The sequence below is a fragment of the Trachurus trachurus genome (assembly GCF_905171665.1).
Source record: "Trachurus trachurus genome assembly, chromosome: 3".
Taxonomy (NCBI): Eukaryota; Metazoa; Chordata; class Actinopteri; order Carangiformes; family Carangidae; genus Trachurus; species Trachurus trachurus.
The window spans coordinates 28,580,037-28,605,381 of record NC_139893.1 but is presented as its reverse complement, the minus strand read 5'-3'; the positions used below and the strand labels follow the sequence as shown (position 1 = coordinate 28,605,381).

At 42.6% G+C, this 25,345-nt stretch overlaps 1 protein-coding gene across 5 annotated transcripts in view; it reads left to right on the top strand.

Moving 5' to 3' along the window:
- The window catches only part of LOC311006579 (uncharacterized protein), a 36,622-nt gene extending 13,373 nt beyond the window's left edge, over positions 1-23,249 (top strand). Inside the window, exons 15-29 of one of the 5 annotated variants that reach the window (XM_083999430.1) lie at positions 1,429-1,535; positions 2,776-2,866; positions 4,382-4,515; positions 5,157-5,266; positions 6,093-6,261; positions 6,370-6,474; positions 6,658-11,157; positions 18,439-18,488; positions 18,880-18,916; positions 19,006-19,152; positions 19,998-20,120; positions 20,391-20,488; positions 20,593-20,685; positions 20,783-20,897; positions 21,423-23,249. In XM_083999430.1, coding sequence (XP_083855556.1) covers positions 1,429-1,535; positions 2,776-2,866; positions 4,382-4,515; positions 5,157-5,266; positions 6,093-6,261; positions 6,370-6,474; positions 6,658-11,157; positions 18,439-18,488; positions 18,880-18,916; positions 19,006-19,152; positions 19,998-20,120; positions 20,391-20,488; positions 20,593-20,685; positions 20,783-20,897; positions 21,423-21,581 — 6,038 coding nt within the window. In that variant the 3' untranslated portion in view covers positions 21,582-23,249. The other 4 variants (XM_083999429.1, XM_083999427.1, XM_083999426.1 and 1 more) reach the window with 4 other exon arrangements.
- The last annotated feature ends 2,096 nt before the right edge of the window (positions 23,250-25,345 follow it).

Sequence of the window (25,345 nt, the reverse complement as noted above, 5' to 3'; positions counted from 1 at the left end):
ATTTGTGTTAATATCTGAATCATGTGATATTGACATTATTACAAACCAAACAAACTCACCTTAATTTCAATTTCAAAGACAATTTTTTGTGTCCCCGGAAACACTTCTGTTGTGTAGTGAGTTTTTGCTGTTTTTTTGGACAAAGTAGTTTTTTGCATTTGTAACATTTGTGTCTTTGCATGTTTTTTTTTTTAAGTTGCATGTGCGTGCAAGTTGCATGTAGTCAGGTGTCAGACGCCATAACGTTCTCAGGCACAAGATGAAGAAATGCAGCAGATTTGAGCAAAAAATTAAAAAAAACTCACTGCTTTGACTTCATGAATAAAACCAGTGTCTCTTCTGCTCTGATCCCGATCCTCCATACACACAACCTCTGCTGCTGTGGTCAGTGTAGGTGAAACACCCAGTATGAGGCAGACTGGCTTTATACATCATCATTTATATAACAGTCCTAATGCATGCTCTGAATCATGTTCAACACTATGCAGTTGTAATGATGTTCTGTTATATGCACGGTCCTTTTGAATAGAATAGAGCCCATTACCGCTTTACTCTGCTCATACACTGACCCCACACTGACCACTGCTTAACCCACTGAACTCCTCCTCTTTTCCTGCCCCACCTTCTGCTTTGAGCTGCCTCCCTCTCCCTCCCCCTGACATCAGAATCAGCCTGTTGTCACAAAACAGATGGGAACATGTTTTGTTCATCCTAATAAATCTGGCGTTGCCCTGCTTGCATCCTGTGCTGCTAAGTGAAAAGAAAATCCAGATAGTATAAACTGTGCACTGTGAGAGTCCGTCCCCCTGAGATCTCCACCTGTCTGGTGTTGCTCTATATAACTGTCTGGTTTCCCTGTTGATAAAACATTGGCTTCAAGTGTGACTCATGAAAATGGCCCCTCTCGTTCCTCCCACAGCCACTTTTGCATCCTCGTCTCCCACATGTTTGAATGCTGTTTTCTTTTGCTATGTAAATTAGATGTGCATGGCTCTGACCAGAATGTTGCTTTTGAAGTGTTTGAAAGGTCCACATAACTTACGCAAATACAGAGTTGAACACGAACCTGGAGGTTGAGTAACTTCCTCTCTCTCTCCATCGTTGATTCCCTCAGTCTGTCTCCACACTCTTCTTACAGTCTGTCTCTCTTGTTATATGAAACTGTTCTTCTATGTCACAAAGTTTATCTGTGGTGTTGAAAGTGCCTCATCTCCCTCTTCATCAAAACCACCAACACCATCATCACACTTCTTGTCTGCTCGACATCTCTGTCATCCTGTCTTCAAAACCTCTCTGCCATCACTCTGTCCAGTCCATTTTATACCCACCTCCCATCCATAAATACATCCTCAATCCAACCTCCCCCCTTTCCCTGTGGCACAAAACTGATTGAGGATGACTGGTTCTTTCCTGGCTGCTCCGATCCAGCACTGGCCACTCGGCAGCAGGAGTTGGAGGAGGAGCTGGCTCAAACTCGGGGGCTCGGCCAACACAGGACCAAGAAGTCAACGGCTCCCGCCCAGCGGAGCCTGCAGGTAGGTGGACGGGCTAACGTTATACCTACTGTACCAGCACACCTTCAGTCAGTGACAGTATTCCAGTTTAAGTCAAACTTGAAAACAGAAATTTGTGTCTTTATTTTTTTTTTTACTAATTTGTCCCATAAAATCTTCAACAAAAAAAATTCAGTCCCAGTTGCAATTCATTTTAACTTAATAAAAACCTGTAAGCCTAAATATAACAATACTGGCAGCTATTCCTGGGCTGAGTATCCCCAACATCAAGTCCCAAAATAATTTGTTCTGTAAATTTGAACCTCCGGGGCGGCACGGTGGTGCAGTGGTTAGCACTGTCGCCTCACAGCAAGAGGGTTCTGGGTTCGAACCCGCCGGCCGGCTGGGGCCCTTCTGTGTGGAGTTTGCATGTTCTCCCCGTGCATGCATAGGTTCTCTCCGGGTACTCCGGCTTCCTCCCACAGTCCAAAGACATGCAGGTTAGGTTAATTGGCGACTCTAAATTGCCCATAGGTGTGAATGCTTGTTTGTCTAAATATGTGTTAGCCCTGCGATAGACTGGCGACCTGTCCAGGGTGTACCCCGCCTCTCGCCCAAAGTCAGCTGAGATAGGCTCCAGCTCACCCGTGACCCTAGTGCAGGATAAGCGGTATAGAAAATGAATGAATGAATTTGAACCTCCAAACTAAAAGTCCATTTTATTAATTAAACTTATTGAATGCAGTGGCAGAGCCAGGCTGCAAATGATGCGGTGATTTTGAATTCCGGGCTGGATAACTTTCTGTACAGACTAATGGCTACCCACTAATGCAGGAAGTTGCAGGTTCCTATGGAAACTTCAATGTTTTTCTGGTTAGATGTAATTGATTTTTTTTTTTGTTAGTGAATTACACAAGGTGCTCAATAAGTCCTTTGAAGTATATTGATTGCAGTGGTTTCACAGGATACTGGTGGGACTGGTCGTCATGTTGACTCCTTTTAATAGCTCAGTATGTCTGATGTGAACTTATTGTCTGCCTTGCTAAGAGTTTGGAAATGGATGCCGGTCATGTCTGTGAGCTCGAGCCAGGGGGTGAGCTTAGAGACTGTAAGCATGTGAAACAGTTACCTGGCTTTTTCCAAAGATGGAAAAAGTAGCCACATTTTATTTAACTGATCTGTACAAATGGAGAATGGAGTCTGTTTTTTGTTAGCCCGTTACTTTAAAGATGCTTTGTAATCTGTCACTGCTTTGGCTGAGTCGACTTTGTCCCACTTGCAGGAGGATTTTGAGTTTGACGGGCAGGTCCCGTTCCAGGACCCTCGCAGCATCTCGGAGAGCACGACCCCAATGGAGGGAGAGAACATGGGAGGTTGGTGGCCCGAGTACAGTACTCCTGATACAGGTGTGATACCCGCTGGACAGTTTACACTGGCATGCACATGGTCATCTGCACTTTACTTTGGGAAACTTGAGTTGTCTTTGGGTTGATATTTTGTTGTTTTTACCATAACACTCCAAACTTATGTTATTGAGTGTTGGACTGTGGCTGTTGGTTGGTTTTGTCTTTTTTCACCTAACCTGCCAATACTGTGAATGTACAGTAAGGCCTGGGTTTTCTATATTGGGTTATTGTGTTTACATATTCAAAAGATCAGCTTGGTTCAGCTTCTTTTCTACCCGTGGATTTTTTTTTTACCAGGGTCACACTGTAGCAAGCTGAATTTAAGCTTATCACTATTTTATTGAGACAATGACTGGATCCAAGAGTTCAACATTCATTCATTGGTTCGTCATCGTCATCTGTCTCCAGTATTTTCTTTTGACACGTGCATGCTGGTTGAGCTGGCTAGTGTTTGTTGGGATTTGTCCACTGAATGCATTGAATTCTTGAGGGCATATAAATGTAGGCGGCAGGATTCTCCCCATCTGTGGTAAGTTTTGTTTTTTGTTTTGTTTGCATGTTCTGCAACCTTTTCTTCATTTCCTGTTTTTTGCCTTTTAAGCTGCTTTTTGCCAAAAAACACATCAGCAAATATCAAGAAAAAGAAAAACAATACATTGAAATGAAATGAAATTGAAATACGGTAGTAGTTGCTGAGTCGAGTCGAGTTTTAAATTGAAAACTGACTGATGTGAGTTTTGGTTACTTGCCGCTAAACATCCTGTAATTTCACCACCTGTGTTTTAATGAATGAATCTGTCAATTTCCCTTTAACTAGCCCATGTTCTTTAGAGACAAATGTTTCTCATAGACTTTACATTTTGTAAAGATTTCCTACAGATGTTAAACTATCCTTCCTGTACCAATACAGCATGGCTTTCACTCAAAAATATTAGAAATTAATTTGAATTAGTGCAACTGCAACCCTCCTAACTCGATAAAACAGGTTGTAGTAGTGCTGTAATTTGTAGTGACATGAGGAAGAAGCTATGGGTAATTAAGTTAAATTAAGATTTACAATTACCAGGGTACATGACACCAAGTCTGTTGTGTTTATTTACCACACATTTGGATGAATAAATTAAATACTATTATATTGTTAACCTTTCTTTCCATTTTTGAACAAAAGTGTGACAGCCATGCAGTATGTTAATTTTCAAGTAGATTTTCCCTTTGAGCATCTGAAAAGCTTTTAGTCTGAAACACCAGTAAAACATTGGAAGTGCTTACATTAGTGATTTCAAAAGCAGAGAAGACAGTGTTTCTGTGCATAGAGAACCTCAGATCGAATTACATGATTATTGCTGTACTGATGAAATCAGAGTAGTGGAAATTAACTTTTTGCTGTATGTTTATGTTGTCAGCTCCGCCCTCCCTCTGTTGCCTTATCACACAAGGTCCCCACTACCTGTTCTCACCTGTTTTTTGTCTGGATGGTTTCAGATGGTTTGCGCTCTGTTGTGGAGGAGCTGGAGCTGGAGAGGAACCAGCTGCAGGAGCAGATACTGAGTCTGGAGGAGCGCTGTCAAGACCTGGAGGATCGACTACAGCTACAGGCACGCATCGAGTCATTACAGGTAACCTTACCAAATCCAACAACACACTATCTCACTGTCCCTGGGCTGAATTAAGCCAGTTTGTCTTATTGCATATTGTCTTACCTTCTCAATGTGAATATATAACTTACCTACTTCACACTGAGTGAAATGCATGTTTCCCCCCCCCCGAGAACTAGGATTTTGTAACAGACCCTTCTAACACAGGTGACGTTTGATGTAGATGAAGATGAGCAGCCATATTGGGTCTCTCAGGTGTGTTGGGTCCCCTCATGTGTTGTGTGCGCTGGAGAGCACCTCTGGCGGTGACGGCTAATGGTGTGGTGTGTTCGTTTAATCCTGGACACGTTTGTCAAATAATGTTTTGGAGCAAGTGCGGCGTTCTGTCGCAGACTCACTGGGTGCTGTAAACTTCACTTCAATGTTTAAACCTGTAACTGGCAAAAGTCAAGTGTTCATCATTACCACATGAACAGGGAAAATAAAAATCTAATAGATTTAATGACAGCAGCGACAACAGTGACAGGTAATTAGAAATCTCCTGTTGCTGTTCTCCAGCGGGTCTGCTTTCACCCACGTCTGTGTGCAGTGAGACTTTCTGTGTCCAGTTTTTTTACGAATTTAATCTTTGAATATTGATCTTTATTTTTGTGACACTGCAGAACGAGTCAGAAAAACTTCAGAGCCAATTGGCCAGCGTTCGAAGTCAACAGAGCAGAGATGCAGAGAAGCATCAGCTGCTGGTTACCAGCCTCAACGAGCAACTCAAAGGGTGAGCCACTCTGCACAGTTTGAAAGATCATTAACAGGCACTACACATTTCTTTCTAATTACAGAGCCATTTAATAATTGCTCTTAACAAAGGTTTCTGTACTCATCTAGAACGTGCATAGAAAATGAAAGATACCAATGCTTTTAGTAGACAGTAGAGAGAGGAATAGAAATGAGAAGAGAGCAGGATAGTGGTCCTCATCCAGAATGAGAACAGGGATGGTGCAACTACTGTATGGTGGTGCCTGGTCTGTGCCCATGAAGTGTTTTAATTTCCTCCATTTTTAGTAAAATTAATTCAGCAGTTGCTAAATGAAACAGTTTTTCCTGCCAATTAAGTTTCCCACAAATTTGCTCCACCCACCACTCTTTAAATGGATTCCTCTGCTCCTCTACAGTAATAGCTCATAAACAGAAATATGAAACCGCAAAGTGTCTCTTGCCGTGATGTGTATATTAGTGTGCCAGAGAAGATAGAGAAACAAAATGTCAGCATTGCTCGTATAATCATCACTGCTCAGTGGATCTTTAAAGGGGAACTTTGCATCTTTAAAATTGATAAACTAAATCAAAAGAAGTACTTCTTTTTTTTTTAGTTTTCATCATCTAGTTGCTGAAAAATATATAAACATTAAGTGGGCTGTATCTCTGTAATGATTCTCCCAACCATGATCAACTTATTAATATTAAATATTAAATATTTTTATTATGATTAGAGAGTTTAAACATACTTGCACCTCTGCACAGTGTGAGCTACTTTTGCAGTTTGACATAAATTTCATCTTTTGAAGTGTTGAAGTGTTAAAGGTGGTGAGTTTGTTTTCTAGGTTGAGTGACACCCAGGAGAGTCTGGAGAGTTCCCTCATTGAGAAGGAGAACACTTTGGCCAAGACCTCAGAAAAACTGGAGCTGATCAACAGCCTCAGAGAATCTCTGAGTGAGAAAGAGACCCAGTACAAAGAGGTTTCCGACAAACTCCTTCAGACTGAGTACACTGTGAGTGTTTTTTTTTCTTCTTTTTTTGTTGTTGTTGTTTTTGACTATTCACCATTGATCATTGTGCAGCTGTAGTTAATCAGTTTTGTTTGTTTTTCCTCCGTTCAGCTTGAAAATGTCTCCAAGAAGTGTAGCAGCTCAGAGAAACAATGTTCTGAGCTGAAAACAGAAGTTGCCGACCTCACGCAGAGGTTGAGCCTGCTGAAGGAGAAGGTAGGGATAACTGAATGAAAACTTCAGTCCTCTTATTTTCAGTATAACCTAATTAAAGTGTCCTTGATTATGTTTTTGTCCATTCATTTCAGTTGTGTTGCAATTGATCAAATAACACTACTTGAAACATTTTGAGTGCTTATATATAACTTCATTGTTGTTGTGTATTTCTTTTTCTTTTAGACTCAAAAACAGGAAGTTTCCATAGAAACTTTGCAGACAGAGCTTGATCAGACAAACGAGGAGCTGGACAAACTAAACACAGCTCACCTGGAAGAACGAGCCCAACTTATTCATGACCTTCAAACCTGTGAGCGGGAAATCGATAGTCTTAAAGACGTCCTGTTGGAAAAAGACAAGGAGATATCAACACTCGCTGCAAACATGGTGGAGTACACAGAGCAGGTCACAATGCTGAAGCAGGAGATCAAACTTAAAGAAGAGAACCTGGTTCATGTGGAAACTGCACTGAGGAAAGCTGAGCAGGAGGCCACAATCTTGAGAGAGTCTCAGAATTCAGACCAGCAGTCGCTGAATAACAAGGTCACAGAGGTGATTGGGAAGCTTAAAGATGCTGAGATGGAGTTAGTACAGGCCAAAGAGGAGAGAGAGTCTAAAGTGGCTGAGGTGGAACAGCTGATAAAGCAGACAGAGGAGGATAACAAAACCCTTCAGGAGCTGCGAGGGGACATCCAGAAACAGGCCGCAAGCCATCGCAATCATCTTTCTGAATGTGAAACACACATCACCTCACTAAAGGAACAGCTAGCTTCATCCACCCAGAAGCTGCAGGAGTCAGAGGGGCTCATCTCACAGCTCAGGAATGAAAATACCAACAAAGACACATTACAGCAGGAGCTTCATGAGAAAGAACTGAAGTCATTCAAGGACGAGCAAAACAAACTTCTGGCACAAGTGGAAAAATACAACAATGAAATGCAGACATTGTCCCAACAGTTAGAGGAACAAGTACAGAGTGGAGAACACACTCAGAAAGAGCTGCAAGAGAAACTGGAAACAATAGCATCTTTGGAAAACCAGCTGAAGTCAAATGATCAACTAGCTGAAGATGAGAGGCAGAAATTCAACAGTGAGTTGCAGGTGCGGGATTCAGAGAATCAGAAGTTGAGCAATGATCTTAAAAGCAAATCTGACAACATCTCCAAACTGAAGAACCTCTTAAAAAATACAAAGACTGAGAAACAACAGTTACAAGAAAAGCTCAAAGGACTAACACAGGAGCTGGAGCTGCAGAAGGAGAGCATGAAAGAACTTACTGGAAAGGTTACGTCTGCTCTTGAACTTAACAGCACCCTGGAGAATCGAGTACTTTGCCTTACAGAAGAAAAAGAGCGATTTGAACTAGAAGTGACTCAAAGTGTCAAAACCATTTCAGAGGTTAAAGCTGAAAAGGAGTCACTTCAAGTCACAATCTCCTCATTGGAAACGCAGCATTCCCAAAATGACAAAATGATTGAAGGGCTACAGAGAGATAAAGAGGAGTTGACTCTTCAAGTGAACGAGCTAAAGGGAGTTCTTGAGCAAAGCACACACTCAAACTCGGAGCTGCTGCTGGCTAAAACAAACGAATGTAGTAATCTCAACCAGTTACTCAGGGAGACGACGAATCATGTGACCCAGCTGCAGGAACAAGCGCAAAGTTTGACTTCTCAGGTCAACCAGCTCCAGCGTGACACAGCAGAGAAAGAGCAGACTGCTGCTGATCTTCGAGTCCAACTAGAGGCCCAACAAAACCAGCACACACAACTTCAGGAAACACTGTCTCTGCTCCGAGAACAGGAGCACAGTCTGAAATCTGGGCTCATGGAGACAGATACGATGCTGAAGGAGAAGCAGGAAGAGCATCTCAGATTGCAGAATGAAATCACAGCTCAGAGAAATATTGTGTCCAAGCTTCAAGCTGAGGCTGAGTCTGGTAATGAAGAACTCTCACAACTCAGGCAGCAACTTCAAGAGAGAGAAGAAGTGTTGAAAAACACATCTCAACAGTGTCAGAAACACAAAGAGGAGCTGAATGATACAAACAAGATGGTCAAGTCTCTGAGCGACCAAATCAGTGTCATGGAGGAAAACGGCAAAAAGCTTGAGAGTGAAACCGAGCTGCAGCGAACAGAGCTGACGGGCTTAAACAAACACATTCAGGCTCTCACCGAGGAAAACCAGCAACTTCATGCTGCCTGTGAATCTACTGCGAAGGAACTCACACAGCAGACGGGGGTCGCATCTGAGCTTGATGCACAGCTGAAAGCAACTGTGGATCAGAACTCCACATTGAGTGTGAAGATCAGCAGCTTAACAGAGGATCATAAGAGACTACAGGAAGAGTTAGCTCAGAATGTGAGGTCAATTTCTGATCTAACCAGTGAGAGGAGCTCACTCCAAGAGAAAACCTCCGAGCTCGAAATCCAGATCGCGGACAATCAGAAAACAATCAGCAGCTTGTTGAAGGAGAAGGAGGATCTTACTATCGCAGCTGTTGAGTTACAAAATGTCCTGAAGCAAAGTGAAATGTCAAATTCTGCAGATTTGTTTGAGAAAACAAATGAATGTATTCATCTGTCCAAACTGTTGAGGGAGAGAGAAGAAGAGCTTCAGGGTTTACATGAACAAATTGACGGCTTTAAAGTGCAAGTTAGTCAACTCAACATGTCCTTGAATGAGAGAGAACAAACGTTATCAGAATCAAGCTCTCAGCTGAAGGCTCAGCAGAACCAACTGCTGCAACTGCAAGACACTATATCCATGCTTCAAGAGCAAGGATCTGCCTTTAAGTCTGGGCTGATGGAGAAAGACACTATGTGTCAACAGAAAGCACAGGAGTGTAGTGCTTATCAAAATGAGGTCACGCAGCAGAAAGATCTTATATCACAGCTACAGGCTGAGGTGGAGGCACTTAGGCAAGAAAGCTCGCTGGCCAATCAGCAGATAAAGGAAAAAGACCAGACATTAAGAGAGTTAACAAACAAGTTCCAAAGCCACAAGGATGAGCTGAACAAACGAAACGAATCTGTGCTTTCACTCAGCAGCCAGCTCGGTGCCATGAATGAGAACACTGCAGAGATGGAGGCCGAGATCACCAACCTAAAGGCGGCTGTGCAGAAACTCACTGCCGAAATTCATCAGCTGAAGCAGGAAGACGAGCAGAGGAAAGCACAGATAATTGATTTCAAAGACAGCATTCAGGCACTGAATGAGCAGAATACCAAATTAAAATCAGAACTTCTCAACACAGTCACCATTCTCTCTGAAGCACAAGAAGAAGTCACAAGTCTCAAAAAGTCAGTCACTGACAAGGACAATGAACTCAAAACGGCCCACTCGGAGAAGGAGACACTTAACGAGAGTGTAAGAGGAAAAGATGATGCCCTGAAACAGCAGGAGAATCTGATCGAGGAACTCAACAGAAGGGTTGCTGAGCAGGAGCAGCAGCTGAAACAGAAATCAGATGACAACATCAGTTTAAGTGCAAAAGTTTCGGAACTTGAAGATTCTGCCATGAAGCTCAGGGGTCAAGTTGACAGTCTGACATCAGAGACATCGATCCTGAAAAATGCCCTGGAGAAAAAGGAACAGTCAAGTCTTGAATATCAGAGTAATTCTTCAGCTGCTGTAGAAAGTCTTCATTCAAATCTTCAAGCCAAAGACGCAGAATGTCAGAGCTTGAAAGAACAGATTTCACACCTAGAAGAATCTGTCGCAAGGCTCAACAACAACCTGCAGGTCCAGATGACTGAGGCAGAGAATATGAAGAAGCTGCTGGCCGATAAAGAGGCAGCTTTTGTGGACCAATCAAAGTCTCTTCAGGACATCCAGATAAGAGCAGATGAAGCTCTGCTCTTCAAAACTCAGTTCACGGAGAGCACAGAATTGGTGTCACAGCTACAGAGTAAAATTCAGTTACTGTCAGCTGAGTCTGTAAACCTCAGAAAGTCGGCAGAGGAAACCCAAGGTGCCTTCAACAACTTACAAGAGAAATATGCTGCTAACTTGGAGGAGTTGCAGGACGTGAGGAAGCAACTCTCCCAAACAACTGAAGAGGTGTCCAGCCTTCGTAAGTCACTGGATGATTCCAATAACGAACATCAGACGGCAAAGAGCACCATAGAAACACTGAGACATGAGCTATCAGCCATGCATCACAAACTAGAGAAGTCTGAAGACTTAAACTCCAGTTTGTCCAGGGAAAAGGATGAAGCGTTTTCTTCTAACCAAACAAGTGTGTCGCTGCTCACTGTTGAATTAGAAAGACTCAAATCACAACATCTTCAGGTTGTCTCGAAAATGAATGCATTAACAGAAAACCTGGAGCAGAGGGAAATGGCTCTCCATGCCATAAATAGCCAGTACACAGCCCAGGCCAAACATGCCTCTCAGCTGGTCTCAGAAATGCAGAAGCTAGAAGAGCATAACAAGAGACTGATTGAGGAGTTGAGTGTGTCAAAAGAGGATCATCATAAACATCTCACTGCCATCAGTAATGAGAATTCACATTTGCAAGAGGAAGTTAGGAAACTTGTTGCAGAGAAGGAAGAGATTGAAAGGAGAGACCATCAGATAAGGACATCACAGGGGGAGCTGCAGATTCAAATGGAGCAACAGTCCAGCAGCATGAATGAACTAACGGAGAAAATGGTCTCGGAGAAGGAGAGCCTTCAAGCCAAGGTTAGTGCCAAAGATGAAGAAATTTCTCAGTTAAAAGAAAACGTTCTTAAGATAGAGCAGATTTTGCAGGACTCTGAGCAAGAGTGGCTGTTAGTTTTGGATAGAGAAAAACAGGATAAAAATCTACTTGCTGAACAATTGAAAAGTGTTGAAAATGAAATGAAATCTAAAGATGTTAAAGTTAATGCTTTGAAACAAGACTTGGACAATTTGCAGGAGAAACTGGCCGAGACTTCGTCTGCTGTCAGGCAAGGTTCTGATCAACTGAGCGCTAAAGAGGTGGAGGCATCAGCATCCAGGATTCAACTGGAGAAGGTGTTAGCATCTTTTCAGGAGAAGGATAAAGAGAACAATAGTTTGCAACAGGCTCTGAAAACTGTGGAATATGAATTACATAAACTTGTAATGAGAAACAACGATACTGACAAAGATTCCTCCTCTGAAAGACAAATGTCTGTACAGGATATGATAAAACAGTTACAAGAGAGACATCAGTCTGAGGTAGATGCTTTGAAAAAAGAGTTGAATGAAACAGTAGCAAAATTAAATGAAGCACAGAATACACTTGGTGAAGGAAAGAGGAGTAATGAGGAGAGGGGTCAACAAGTTACTCTTCTACAAGAAACAATAGAGCATTTACAGGTGCAGCTCAACGCTGAGTCAGAGAAAGTGAAAGAAGCTGTTGTCAAACACTCATCTCTACACAGTGAATTGCAAGCAAAAGATGAGCAAATCAGCTGTATCAACATACAGATAAGTCAGCAGAGGGAATTACTGGCGGGGCTCAGTCAGCAAATAAGGGATAAAGACGCGTCCATTGCCCAGGTCATTGAATCTGCTTCCAATGAAAGAATGAAATTCCGTGAGGAAAAGACTTCTCTAATAGCCCAGTTACAGAGTGCAGAGCAAGCACACAAAACCACCTCAAGACAGCTTGAAGAGGTTTCAGAGCAGCTAGAGGATCACATTTCACGCTCCAAAAGTGAAATTGACTCCATGAATTCAGAGAAGCTTGAGCTGATAAAGAAAAATGACGATCTTAAAGGTGATCTGGCGAAGGTGTCAAAAGAGAAAGATGCAATGAAGAAGAAGCTTCAAGCTGCTCTTCTTCTAAGAAAGGACTTATTGAAAAAAATAGAGCAGTATGAAAATCAGAAAGAAGAGACATTTAACAATGAAACTGAGCTTTCATGTTTACAGGACAAATTTAAGGAGCTAACCAACCAGGCTCAGGAAGCAGAAAAAATGTATCAAGAAAAAGTTTCTCTGCTTGAACAGAAGATTGTTGATAAGGAGGCAGAGATTGTTCAACACAAAACAGACAGTGAAAGACTTGTTGAACAGTTACAGTCAGAAAAACAAACTTTTGAAGATACATTACATGAGAAAGATTTGTGTTTGTCAGAAAAACTGCAAACACTCAGTGAGAAAAACGCTGTCATCGAGCAGCTTCAGTCCAGTGTCACTGAAAAAGGAGAGGCATTTGAGAGAGACAGAATCAGTTTGATGGAGAAATTACAAGAACTTCAAGATGAACTCCAAACATGTAAAGATGAGCTGAAGGACAAATCTTCCTCCACCGCCTCTGCTGTTGATTTAGAAAACAAACTTGCACAGATGAAGTCAGAGAAAGCAATACTACAGAAAAAGGCCCAGGCTGCGTTGCTTGCACGCAAAGAAACGCTAAAGAAAGCTCAGGAAAGTGAAAAGAGGTTAACTCAAGAACTGTCTGAACTGAAAGACGACTACAAGGCTCTGTTGGAACAACACTGTCAGCAGACGAACGAACTGAACGCCGTCCAGTTGAGCTCAGACGAGAAAGTGAGGGAACTGGAGGAGCTCCACAAAACCTCTTTGTCTTATCGGGATGAACTAGACACTTTAAGACAGCTGGTGGAGGAGAGGGATAAAACTCTTCAAGATCTGAAGATGTCTCTGGCAGAGAAGGAGAGTCAGTGTCATTCTCTATCACACCTGCAAGCAGAGCTGGAAACACTGAAATTCAAAGCTGAGAACATGTCTCATGAGATGGCAAGTAAAGACGAGGCTCTCGTGGTCATGGAGCAAAAAACAGAAGCGTTGAAGTCAAAACTTCACATGGTGGAGAATGCCTTGGAGAAAGCCCATGCAGAAACAAAAGAGCAAACAGAAGAGATTGAGAAACAGAGAAAAACAATCAAAGATGCAGAAGTAAATACTGAACACGAGAAGCAAATTCTATTGGAGGAACAGATATGTGCAAATAAAGAAAAGTATTGTGTTTTAATGGAAGAAAAGGAGGCTGTTCAGGAGCAGAGTAATAGGATAAAAGTGGAACTTGAGGCAGCTCTTGCTTTAGTTTCCCAGAAATCTTCAGAAGTTTTAACCATCCAACAGACATTATCAGAAACTCAGCAGCAACTCAGTGATAACAAAGTTACTCTGACTGAGGAGCTTGAAAAAGCTCAGCTGCATTTTACTGAAACTGAGAGAAATTTGGATTTGTTGAAGCAAGAAAAGGAAAATGCTTCTATATTAATTGATGAGCTCAGAGGTGAGGTAACAACACTGAACAAGCAACTGGAGGAGGCAGAGAAAGTAAATGAGCAGCTGCATCAAAAGATGCCTGAAACTAGCATCAGACAGGAAGACGTTAATGCAAGCACAGTTAGTTCATCTTGCAATTGTGCTGAAACCTTCAACATTATACTAAAAGAGAGGGATGATGCCTTATCAGTTTCTCAGGCTCATGTTGCAGAAAAGGAAGGACTAATTGCTGCACTTGAACTTCAGCTACAGCACCAGATGAAAATGCATGAAACTGCTATTGAAAAAATGAGAGTAGAAGCTGGTGAGCTTCAGAAATCTCGAGAAGGTGACAACAAGACTGATGATCACAACTACCAAAGCAAAATTTCTATCCTAACCAGGAAACTTCAAGCAGCTTTAGTTTCCAGGAAAGAGCTCATGAAGGAAATTGCAACACTCAAGGAGGAAGCAGAGAAGCTCTTAGCCAAACATGAAGCCAGAGAAGCTGAATATTTTACTCTGGAATCGTCTTTTTTGAAGCTGAAACAACAAAACATGGAGCTGGAAAGGTCTGTCTCATCTCTAAACGAGGAGAAAGGAAAGCTCAGCAGTGAAGTCGATCGCATCCTTAATGATAATGGCAGTCTATCAGCAGCCTGCGAGAGCTTGAAACTTACCATAGAGAACATTACACAGCAGAAACAAGCCTTTTCATGCCAGCTTGAATCTCTGAAAGACTCTCAAACAGATGAGCTGTCCAAGTGGAAGTCAAAGCATGCTGAGCTGAAACAAGAGTATGAGTCTCTTCTACAAGCTTACGAAAATGTTAGCAGTGAAATGGATAAGATGAGACAGGTTTTGGAGGGAGCCAAAAGAGACAGACAGGAAGCCTTAAGGAAAATACACAAACATGAGGCCGAGATGGAAAATCTGGAAAAGCAGGCCAGAGAAATGGAGGAGGAAAATGACAGAATTAAAGAGAGGATGCGCACAGCTTCCAAAGAGAAACGGCAGAGGATAGAGGAGCTGGAGGAAGAGAATCAGAAAATGAGAAAAGAATTGACTGAGCATGAAGGAAAACACAAATTGGCAATGTGCGAACTGACTGACAAAAATAAAGAATTGGAGGCTGAGATTTGCAGCCTTAAAGAGTCCACAGAGGACCTGGGAGTGAAACTGACACAGATCCAGGCTGAAAATAGCCAACTGGCAGAAAAACTGGGAGAGGCTAGCTGTTCGTTGGAGGAGAAACACATGGAATCGAATACATACACAAACAACATGCAGCTGAAACTGGACGAAGCACTCAGTTTGAATAATTCACTCACTGCCCAGATTGAGGCCCAGAAAACAGAGCTTGGTGCTCAGCTGGAAATCAACAAGCTGTTACAAAAGGAGAAGCAAAATCTGTGTGAGAGAATTGACAAGATACAGAACGACCATGAAGTGCAGTTGGGAATGAAAGATGATGTTGTTAAAGAGCTAAAAGATATCATCAACCGACACAGCCAAGAGACAATAAGCCTGAATGAGAAGGTAAGAATCCTGGAGGATGACAAGTCTCTTCTGCAAGAGGAGCTGGAAAATGTCCAAGAGATCTCAGACAAAGTGAAAAATGAAAATGAATATTTGGAAACTGTAATCCTCAAGAACTCAGAAAGAATCGATGAACTGACCGAATCCATCAGTATTTTGCAGACCCAGAATGCACAGCTGTCTTCTCAGTTGGCAGCGAGTAAGGAGATGAGCAATCAGGTTCGTCAAGAGAAAGAGGAGGAGCAGCTCAAACTGGTCAGAGAGTTCGAGGACAAACTCAAGACGGTTCAGAGAGGCAACGAGGGCTCCAAGAACGTGAGGAAGGAACTGCAAGAGCTGCTCAAAGAAAAGCATCAGGAGATAAATCAGCTGCAGCAGAACTGCATCAAATACCAGGAAGTAATTTTAGATCTAGAAAGCTCTCTGAAGAGCTCACAGTCAGCCTGTGAACAGTTAGAAAAAGAAATGAAGAAGAGCTCTGAGAAAATGTCGTGTCTGCAAGAGAGATGTGAACAATTTGAAGCTGAGCTGATGACTCAGAAAAATCTTCTCCAAGAGGCTCAAGAAAAGGTAGTGAGTGTTGAGTCTGAAAGAGACCAGCTGGCTCTGGAACTATCAAGGCAAAGCCAACAGTCTGAGGTTCAGGAGAGGATTAAATCACAAAGTGTAGATGAGAAACAAATGCATGCGTATATGGAGAATCAGTTTATGTTGCAGCAACAGATAGAAGACCTCAAGATTTTAAAAGAACAAGAAAGTCAAAAGGTGAATGAGCTGAGACAACACGTGGATTCTCAAGATCTACAGATAAATACTCTAAAGAGAGCGGCTGGGACTAATGAAGCGAAGCTGTTTGCTTTGTCCTCCACCCCTGAGGGGGCAGATGCCTCAAAACTCTGGAATAATTTGTACCAGCGAACATTAAACGAGAAGGATAACCAACTCCTGGAGCAGGGCTTTGTGATCAAAAGGTTCCTAGAAGACATGAGGGTTAAAGATAAAGAGGTGAATGAGTTGCGAGTCACCAAGTCGAGACTGGAGAGGACTCTGAATGAGTACTCTGTGGCTGCAGCTGCACAGCAGAGACAGCTGTTTGTGATGAGTGCGAGCAACGCCGAGCTGACCGAGTCCGTCGAGCTCATGGCGGTGCAGGTGAAGGAACTGAGTGCTCAAGTGGAGAGACAAGATCAGGATAAAAACATGCTGAGCCGACGGCTCACCGACAAAGAGGATGTGATTTCCCAACTACAGCTAAATCTCCAGCAAACAGAGAAGATAAATGCAGATACTGACACTCAGCTGCTCCTTCTACAAACTCAAAATGACAAACTTCAAGCTGACTTTGACAAGCAGGAGGGAATATCTCTGCAACTGAAAACACTCCTTCAGAGCAAGGATGCTGAGATCTCATCTCTGTTATCCTGCAAAGATGGACAGATGTCAGGGTATCTAGAACAACTCCAGGCTAACTATCGTTCCCAGGTGGCAGTCTACGAGGATAGGTTAACGTCACTACGCTACCAAAGGGAGAAGGCTGATAAAGAGCTGAGAGGGCTCGAAGCCAAGGTCAAAAGTCAGCAAATTAAAGCAAACAGATCCGTCCAGGAGAAGGAGCAGATGGCAGCTAAGATGGAGTCGTTTAAGAACTCAATGGTGTCTTTACAGAGTGAACGGGAGCGACTGATGTCAGAATACAGGATCCTTGAGGCAAAAAGCGAGTTGGGCTTAAAGGGCAAAGAGGGCTCTGTTGATGGGGAAGGTGGTGCAGCCAAAGGTCTTAAACATGAAATAAGGAAACTGTTACATCAGATGGATGATCTCAACTCAGAGAACGCAATGCTCCGGGCTCAGCTGGTCCGGTACAGAGAGGATCTGAACCAGGTTTTGTCCCTGAAAGACAACCAGCTGAAGGTTCTGCTGAAGAAGCAGCAGGACATGATCAAAAACCTGGAAACCCAAAAGGTTGCAGCTGAGAAGCAGCAGAGAGAGTCTCGCTTGGAGCTGCAGAGGGAGGAGGAGGCGAGCAACACGTTAAAAGCAGAGGCTTCTAAACTCAGAGCTCAGGTTTCGAAACTAGAAACAGAAATATCGACTCAGAAAAAGGAGAGAGCCACGACAAATGAGGGAAAAGTGATTGCTGATTTGCAAGAAGCCGTGGCAGCCAAAGCAGCTGAGTGCAATGAGCTACAGCAAAAACTCCTCTCCCAGAAAACCTTAACTGATGAATTTAAGGGAAAATTACAGCAGGTGGAAAATGAGACGGACAAAAAATTGTCCGAAGCTGAAGACAAATACAACTCTGAGCTGGACACCTTTGAGCGAGAGGTGGAGCTGATGAGGGGCGAGCAAGAGACAGCTGATCAGAGGGTGGCAGAGCTGGCCAAAGACCTTCTGGAAATGGAACAACAGTTATCAGAGGCCAAAACTGTGAATAAAGATGTAAAGGCTCAGAATGAGTCTCTGTGCAAAGCCATGGCTGCTTTGCAGAATGACCGCGACCAACTCATCGAAGACTTCAAGATCCTGAGAAACAGATATGATGAAGAACTCAGAGAGACTCAGGTGGCTTTGAACAAGATGGAGCGCAGCCTTCATGACGCCACGTCTGACCTGGCCATGTTCGCCAAAGAGAGGGACATCCTCGTTCGTAAACTGACTGCTTTAGAGGGCAAAGACCCTCAGACGGAGTTAAGCAAGTTGTTGGACGAGCTGTCGAAGGACGTGTCCGAGAAAGAGAAGAAACTGAAGCAGGCCGTCTCCGAAAACAACACGTACGTCAGGCAGCTGTCGGCGTTCTCCAGATCCATGGCCAGCCTCCAGAACGATCGGGACAGGCTGATGGATGAGTTGGCCGGGACCAAACGAGTGGTAGAGTCCAGGCAGGGGTCAAGCCCAGAGAGTGTGGACAAGTCTAAAGGAAGTGGCGTCAGAGCCCTCCAGACTGAGAGTGATGGGCTGGTAAGTCAAGTCATCAGCTGTGTGTTTAGTTTGGCTGTTGCTTGCACTTCCTCTCTCTGCTGTGGTTTTATGTTCTTATACGGCATGAAGGGTCAAGTTTGATTTATTCATTTTCCGACATACCATTGCTTTGACTTGGTGCATGGTTTTTGTTTTGTTTTTTTGGTTGGGATGCACATGATCAGGGTGTCTGTGAAATTATCAGTTTAATTACATTTTTAACGAGAAATTGTTTTATATTTGTGACTGAACACTTGCTTCTCTTTTATGTTTTAGCAGACACTGGATGAGCTGCAAACTCAAGAAGAAGCAGAAGCAGAAAATCTGGGGTAAAATCAACTGAACATATATCAAGCTAAATAAATCTATGTATTTCACTTTAAAGTGCAGTGTAACTAAAGATCATGAACACTGACCTCATGTATTTTAAAATGTGATGTTGGGATGGTACAGTGTATGCATAATTGTTTACAGTATGCCTGACAACAGCAGGGTGTCCTCTCACAAAAACTCTTGGCAAAGATGCTTTTCATGAAAAGATGTCACACACTTTGGCAGCAGGTCTGATATTTGACCAGAGTGTAAGGAGCTCACAGACTGAATGACTTGATGAGCTGTGGTTTGTAGTTGGGAGCTTTTGCACGTGGAAGAGACGAAACAACTGATGGATCAGACATTTGATGTTTTTGCTCCTCACACTAAAAGATTTCTGTTGGGCAGGTCTGATGGAGGGAGGAAGGACAGAGCTCCAGTCAAGGTTAGTTTACTCGCAAGAATATTTTATAATGCCTGGAATATTTGTATCTATATTATATATATTCATATTTATATCCCACCATGCAACAGGAGACAGTGGCTCTGGCTGGTCAGAGTGGGATGGAGGAGGTGGTGAGTCGGTTGGAGGCCGAGAGGGTTCAGCTGCACAGAGACCTGCAGCGCTGCCTGTATGAGATCCAACAACGAGACCAGTACTTCCAGCAGATTAACACCAAGGTATGAAACAGCTGTGTGTGTGTGTGTGTGTGTGTGTGTGTGTGTGTGTGTGTGTGTGTGTGTGTGTGTGTGTGTGTGTGTGTGTGTGTGTGTGTGTGTGTGTGTGTGTGTGTGTGTGTGTGTGTGTGTGTGTGTGTGTGTGTGTGTGTGTGTGTGTGTGTGTGTGTGTGATTTTTCACATCAGAAAAACAAACTATAACACCTCAGGTTTAATTACCTGACATTTCTACCCACTGGTTACTGTGGGTTTCTGAAGAAGCAAAATGACCTGCAAAATGAATGTATTTATTAAAGGGATAGTTCAACATTTTGGCAAATTGGCCATAATCCATAATCCCTATAGTCTTTAGCAGTAGGTTTGTTACCTTTAATTGTCGGTGCGAGCTATTTTTAGAACGACGGAGCAGAGCCGCGAGCTGCTCACAGCTACACTACGGAGGCTAATGGGATTTCTTGGTTTCCATCATCAAATACACAATCCAACAACTCCAAAACGCTCTCGTGGACAATTGTGACCTGCACATTCCACACACTATGAGATAATAACGGAATGTTACGCCTCCAAAACAACTCCGTCAATTGTGAAACCAACCAAACTTTTGGTTGGTTTCACAATTGAAAGTCTGTCATTGTTAACAAACTACAGTATTTGCCTTAGAACCAGAGTTCTAGTACAGAAAAGCCGTTAATAAATACATTATTGACAGTTTGCCCTCCAGTTTGCCCTCCTACAAACCTGTCAAAGTGTCTCCTTCATGATACAAAGATGTAGTAACCCATCACCATTGACGCTAAAATATACTAAATCAGACATGAATACTCTTCCTCACTCCTTCCTCCTCCAGCTGCAGCAGGCCATGGAGGAAAAAGGTGCTGTTGCAGCTCAGATGAGGGCGGTTTCCCAAACGCTGAGGGAAACACAGAACCGCTGCCACTGGCTGGAGAACCAGGTCCAGGGCCAGGCTCAGGTAAATCATTCTAAATGTGAATGGATCTATGCTGTGTTTGTCTAAACTGTTTATGCGGTTTCTCTATATACTTAAAGCGTCTTATACTGACATTATTATCAGACATCCAGTTAATGGTTTTGGTCCTGACCTTTGACATCAGATTAATGGTGGATGTTTGGTGGTTTATGCAAATTCACAAGTCTCTGTAGATCTTTGCACATGACTTTGGTGTACTGTAATACTCTGACATTCATACATACTGTACCTGTGAATTGTCATCACCACCAGGGGTCAGTGCATGCTGAGGTGGCACCAGGAGCTCCACAGGAGAGAAGCAACCACCTCATAATCGCTGAAACAGCTGAAGCCGCTCAGCTCCGAGAGAGGTGAGCCTACGCCTCTTTGTGATGTTCCCCAGGTGTCTCTGTGTAGCATTGGTTGACGTCATGGATATGTTAACGTGTTCCGTGTATGTGTGGTGTGTGTTCAGGCTGCTCGAAGTGGAGCAGACTCTTGCAGATGAGAGAGCCAGGAGGGAGACGGTTGAGGAGGCTCTGCGTCTGGCTGAGGACAGCGCAAAGAGGTGAGACCCAGATTCAGCCACTTATCTGTCTGCCTATCCGACACATCAAACACTCTTTGAGCAGTGCAGAACCTTTTCAATTATCTCTGTTGTGCAGTGTGGGCTCCAGTCTGTCCAGAGACGGTCAGAGGGATTTCAGCATTGAGATGGAGACAGAGGAGGAGTGGGAGGCTCTCAGTCTGAACCCAAACCAGCCTCTGATAACACGAAAGGTATATTTTATTCCCTCAGCCTTGGCCCTGATTATCATGTTTGCTGCAAATAAAACGGTATGATCTTGAGTAGGGCTGGGTTTAAAAAAATAAAATAAAAAAGATTTTCCGATTCATGTCGATATTCATTTGAAAGATCCGATAGCAATTCTTAAAATCCTCAGATCAATCTTTTGATAGGCCATTGCACTGTTGCACTGGAGTGGGTCATGTTAAATAAATGTGCATCGATGTAACTGCTTTTCAGTCAATTTAATGTTAACATGAATATTTGTAATAATACACCAGGTAAGAGAGTTCCATCTTTGTACAATTTGCAATATTAGTTTTGTGAAAATCTCTTTCATAGACATGCAAATTGGTATTAAAACTGAAACATCTCTAAATGAATCAATATCGAATCGAATCGGGACCTACTAGTGAATCGGAATCAGATCAATTCAGTTAATCAGTAGTGATACTCAGCCCTAATCTTGAGTGTGTTTCTCTGTGTTTCTCATGACCGTGTGTCGCGTGTCCCTGCAGGTGAAAGGTGGGATGGTTGCGTGTCGGCGCTGGCTCAGAGGGCGGAGCCTCTACTTCTCCAGGCTGCTGACTGGCCGCGCCCGCTCTCGATATTTCTTCCTGGCCTACTTACTCACGGTCCACGTGCTGGTCCTCATGTGCCTCACTGGCGCCCTGTAGCGAGGTCATGCTGGAAACAGGCCAGCTCAAGGTCAAAACCGAAAGCCCAAGTCTGCATGAAACACTACAACTGAAGGCGAAGATGCTCCTGGTGATTGTTACCAGGGAATGAATGTTGACACTGATGTCACCTGCATAGTCGATTATGCTAATCTGATGGGTGAGAGTGGAGATGCTCTGCCTGTTGCTGACACTGACAACAAAGAAGAAGTTAAAGATTTAATTCTCCGGTTAATGTAATGTTCAGTTTCTTTGATTTTCTTTTTCTTTATTTTGTTAACGTCTGGACACAGATGAATTATTTATTAGATGTCTGAGCACTGGTTTGGACAGTGTGGCTTCAAATACAATGTTTGTTTTTCTAGACATCTTGTATGGTAAACCAAGCCTTAAAGCATGATCCTCCCTCCTCTGTCTTCGCTGTCTTTCTCAAAACAAGCAGGTGGAGTCCTTAATTATCACGGCCTGTCGCCCACAGTTTGTTTTTGATCCACGTTAGAGAGGAGACGAGGAGAGAAGCTTCATTTTTGACACACAAAAGCCTCAAGAAGGAGTTTGGGAAAGACAGACTTGAACTGCGATGTAACCAAGAAGGTGCAGAAAGCCATATCCATTCTCTGTCAACACTACTGTATAAATCTTGTTATGAATTCCTCCCCACCGTGTTGCCCCTCCTCCCTGAGCTGGGAGCAAACATCTGTCTGTCTGTTCTGTTTGCTCCACATCCAAATCACAAACGCTGGCACCAGCTGCTGCTTTACCTGCCTGGTCTCACACCTTGCACATAATCGTGATGCTGAGTAAAAACTATGCACTGATCCTCCCAAATGTAAATGTAATCATCTCATCTAAGCTCAGAGGCACTACAGCTCTCCCGCCCTGTTCCCTTTAAACCGTGAAGCCAAAGGCGTGTGTGTCCTGACCTTGGCAGTTTGAAGAAGTTCTGTCAAGCCGTTTAAGTGAGTGGGAGGTTTAAACCGTTGGTTTAAAAATATCTTTTGCCCCAGTATCATGGCGTGCCATTTGAAAGTTTACTGCAAAAAAACAAAACAAAGGATACGAAAATACATACTGTATGTATTTAAAGTTTTTCTGTATTTATGCGTGCATTCTCGGAAAGTATAGTGTACAGTATCTGTTATGGACTGTATGTATGTATATATGCATTTCTATCCACTCTGCCTGATGTATGATGACTGTACATTTCTTCTTCATTGTTAAAGAGGTGGAAAATTTGACGAGACATGAGGTTTTCACAATACAAGCTCAACTAACAAGACAAAAGAAAGATAATATAAGATTTTTTTTTTTTTTTTTAAAGAGGAGAAAAGTGAATGAAAGATGACTTTGAGCTCGTTTATTGGTCTGTTATTGTTGAAAACCTCGGTGGAGTACAAGTTTGATATATAATTGTAATGATCTGTACATAAAGGTGACTGATGGACAAAACAATGAACTGAATCTATTTATGGAAAAAAAAGAGGTTAACTACTGATAAATGTTCAGATGACATATTTTCTCTACTGCCTCTATTTTTAAGCGTTAGTGATGCTGTTGGCCTTCTGGTGACATTAGGCTTCACTTGGTGCAATACTGTGTCAGAGGTGAACATTTTCAGCTCACCCTTCACCATCCCAGAAGACATTTAATAAAGCTTATTGGACTTTTCTTCAGTTTGCTCAGATGGTGTGTATTTTACTAACAACCTGGATCACAGTCCGCTCGTTGGGTTTGATGATAAACTACACAGTGGGGTTAACAAATCATTCGACCTGCTCTTTATGCACACTTGAACTGTATGTGTTCATTATTGAATGTATTTATTTTGATCCCTGTTTGCCACTACCGAAAAAATTACCCATTCAGTTACATCATAGTTAAAAAAACAACAAAAAAAACTGTAAGAATGCTATTTTTATTAACAACAATAACAAATACACAATAGGCCATTAAACATCTGATACAGGTCCAAAAACAATAATGCAATTAACACCAGCAGACACAGTGACTGAAGCAAAATTAATGAAATAAGGCACAAAAAAAGAAAAGAAAATTGAACCATTTATCATCACATAGTAGTATGTAGCGCAGAACAGACAGACTTGTGTCTGATTGAGCCGAATGGTCTAAAAAAAAATACAAACACACTGGAAAGAAGAGAGTTCAGGTCAGTATCACATGATTCACATATTACTGTTAGCTTAGCACTAGTCTTTGACCCCGACCATCACTTTTTTGGGTCAATACAAACTCTTCTGTTGTGAGTTTTTGCAGCGCATTTGTGTATTTGCTGGTTTTGTGAGTTATTGCAGTAGGTAGTCCTATGCGTTGTCAATTTTTTTCCTGAATGGTTTTGTCTTTTCAGTGTGTTGAGCTCTCATGGCCACCGTAGAGGATTCCTCAGACACAGATCCTCTGGAGAACAGAAGAGGCCAACTTCTCCTTTGAAGTGCTAATACGCACTTTGGATTGAAACTGCTGTGCTTTGGCTCTAGTCTGCACTTCCACAATATTACACAGTTTAAGTGTGAGTTGAATACTAAATGAAATATATTAGAAGCTCTATATTCAGTTCAAAGAAATTCACAGACTGTAGTTTCCTTATGCCAAAAATATTAAAGCAGAAGTAAGTGATATATTTGTGTTAATATAAGTCTTAAATAGTTATATCTTCCGACAGCAATCACTTACATAGAGTGTTTGGTCTGAAACACGGGTCTGTCAGTCCCTGCTCTGCTCTGAGCCGAAGAGAAAACATTTATCGTATCCTACAGTTTTTATCCAATGAGGAGAGAGAACGGCATGCAGGGCTGTGTGTGCAGCCATGAGTGAACGCCGTGAATGTGGCGACGTAGGGACGAGGACTGTTATGGTGCGTTCAAGGAAACTCGTATTTTTCCGACCGTGAAGTCGTACCAGTTCGATCTGGTACGAGTTCACCGGTCGGAAGTTACGAGTGGCCGTTATAGTGACTTTCACCGGTAAAACAGGTCGGAAAAACACGAGTGGGTTGCCTGAAACGCTACAAAGTCGTAAGTTGTGACTTGAAGCTGTAATTTACGATTTCAAAAGCCTGCCTGGAACGCAGCATTAGCGAAAACGACCGGACCACTTACTTCTGCTTTAAGTCTTAACTGCCAAAAATGAAAAGTCCAAAATAGTTGTCCTGGTGTGAGTGGTGTTTTTTTCCATACACTGAAAACACTGTGTCCCATCTACAGAGAGATGTTCAGCTGCTGCAGGCTTTTGAAGTCCACACTCACTTGTATATCCCTTTATTTCTTCTTCACATCCAATTAATATCTGCTGCTGCGGATGACTAAGACTTTTCCTCACAGGGATCATTAAAGTTTCAGACAATCTTTTCTCCTCTTCAGAGGGATAAGAGCCACATGCAGGCACCCATTAGTCGAGTGGAAAACGTGCACATGGGGAAATGCACAGTGGTCCAATTCATGTTCTTCAGTGTAGATGAATCAAACACTATTATCGGCTGACAATAACCAATGACATTTTGACCACAAGAAGTCTGTTCTTTACATCCTCCAGCTATTATCCATGACTAAATCTCAGCTCTGCTTTGCGGGTTTATCCTCACGCACACAACAGTTGTAACTCCAAAGTCCATTCTTTTTGCAGTTTTCGAGCAAAGCACACGATCTTCATCAGCAGATATAGAGTAAAGCACAGAATCCTAGAGACTCATGCTTTATTTGAGGAAAAGTCATTCACATTTTTTGACACATGCAACACAATGATGTAAT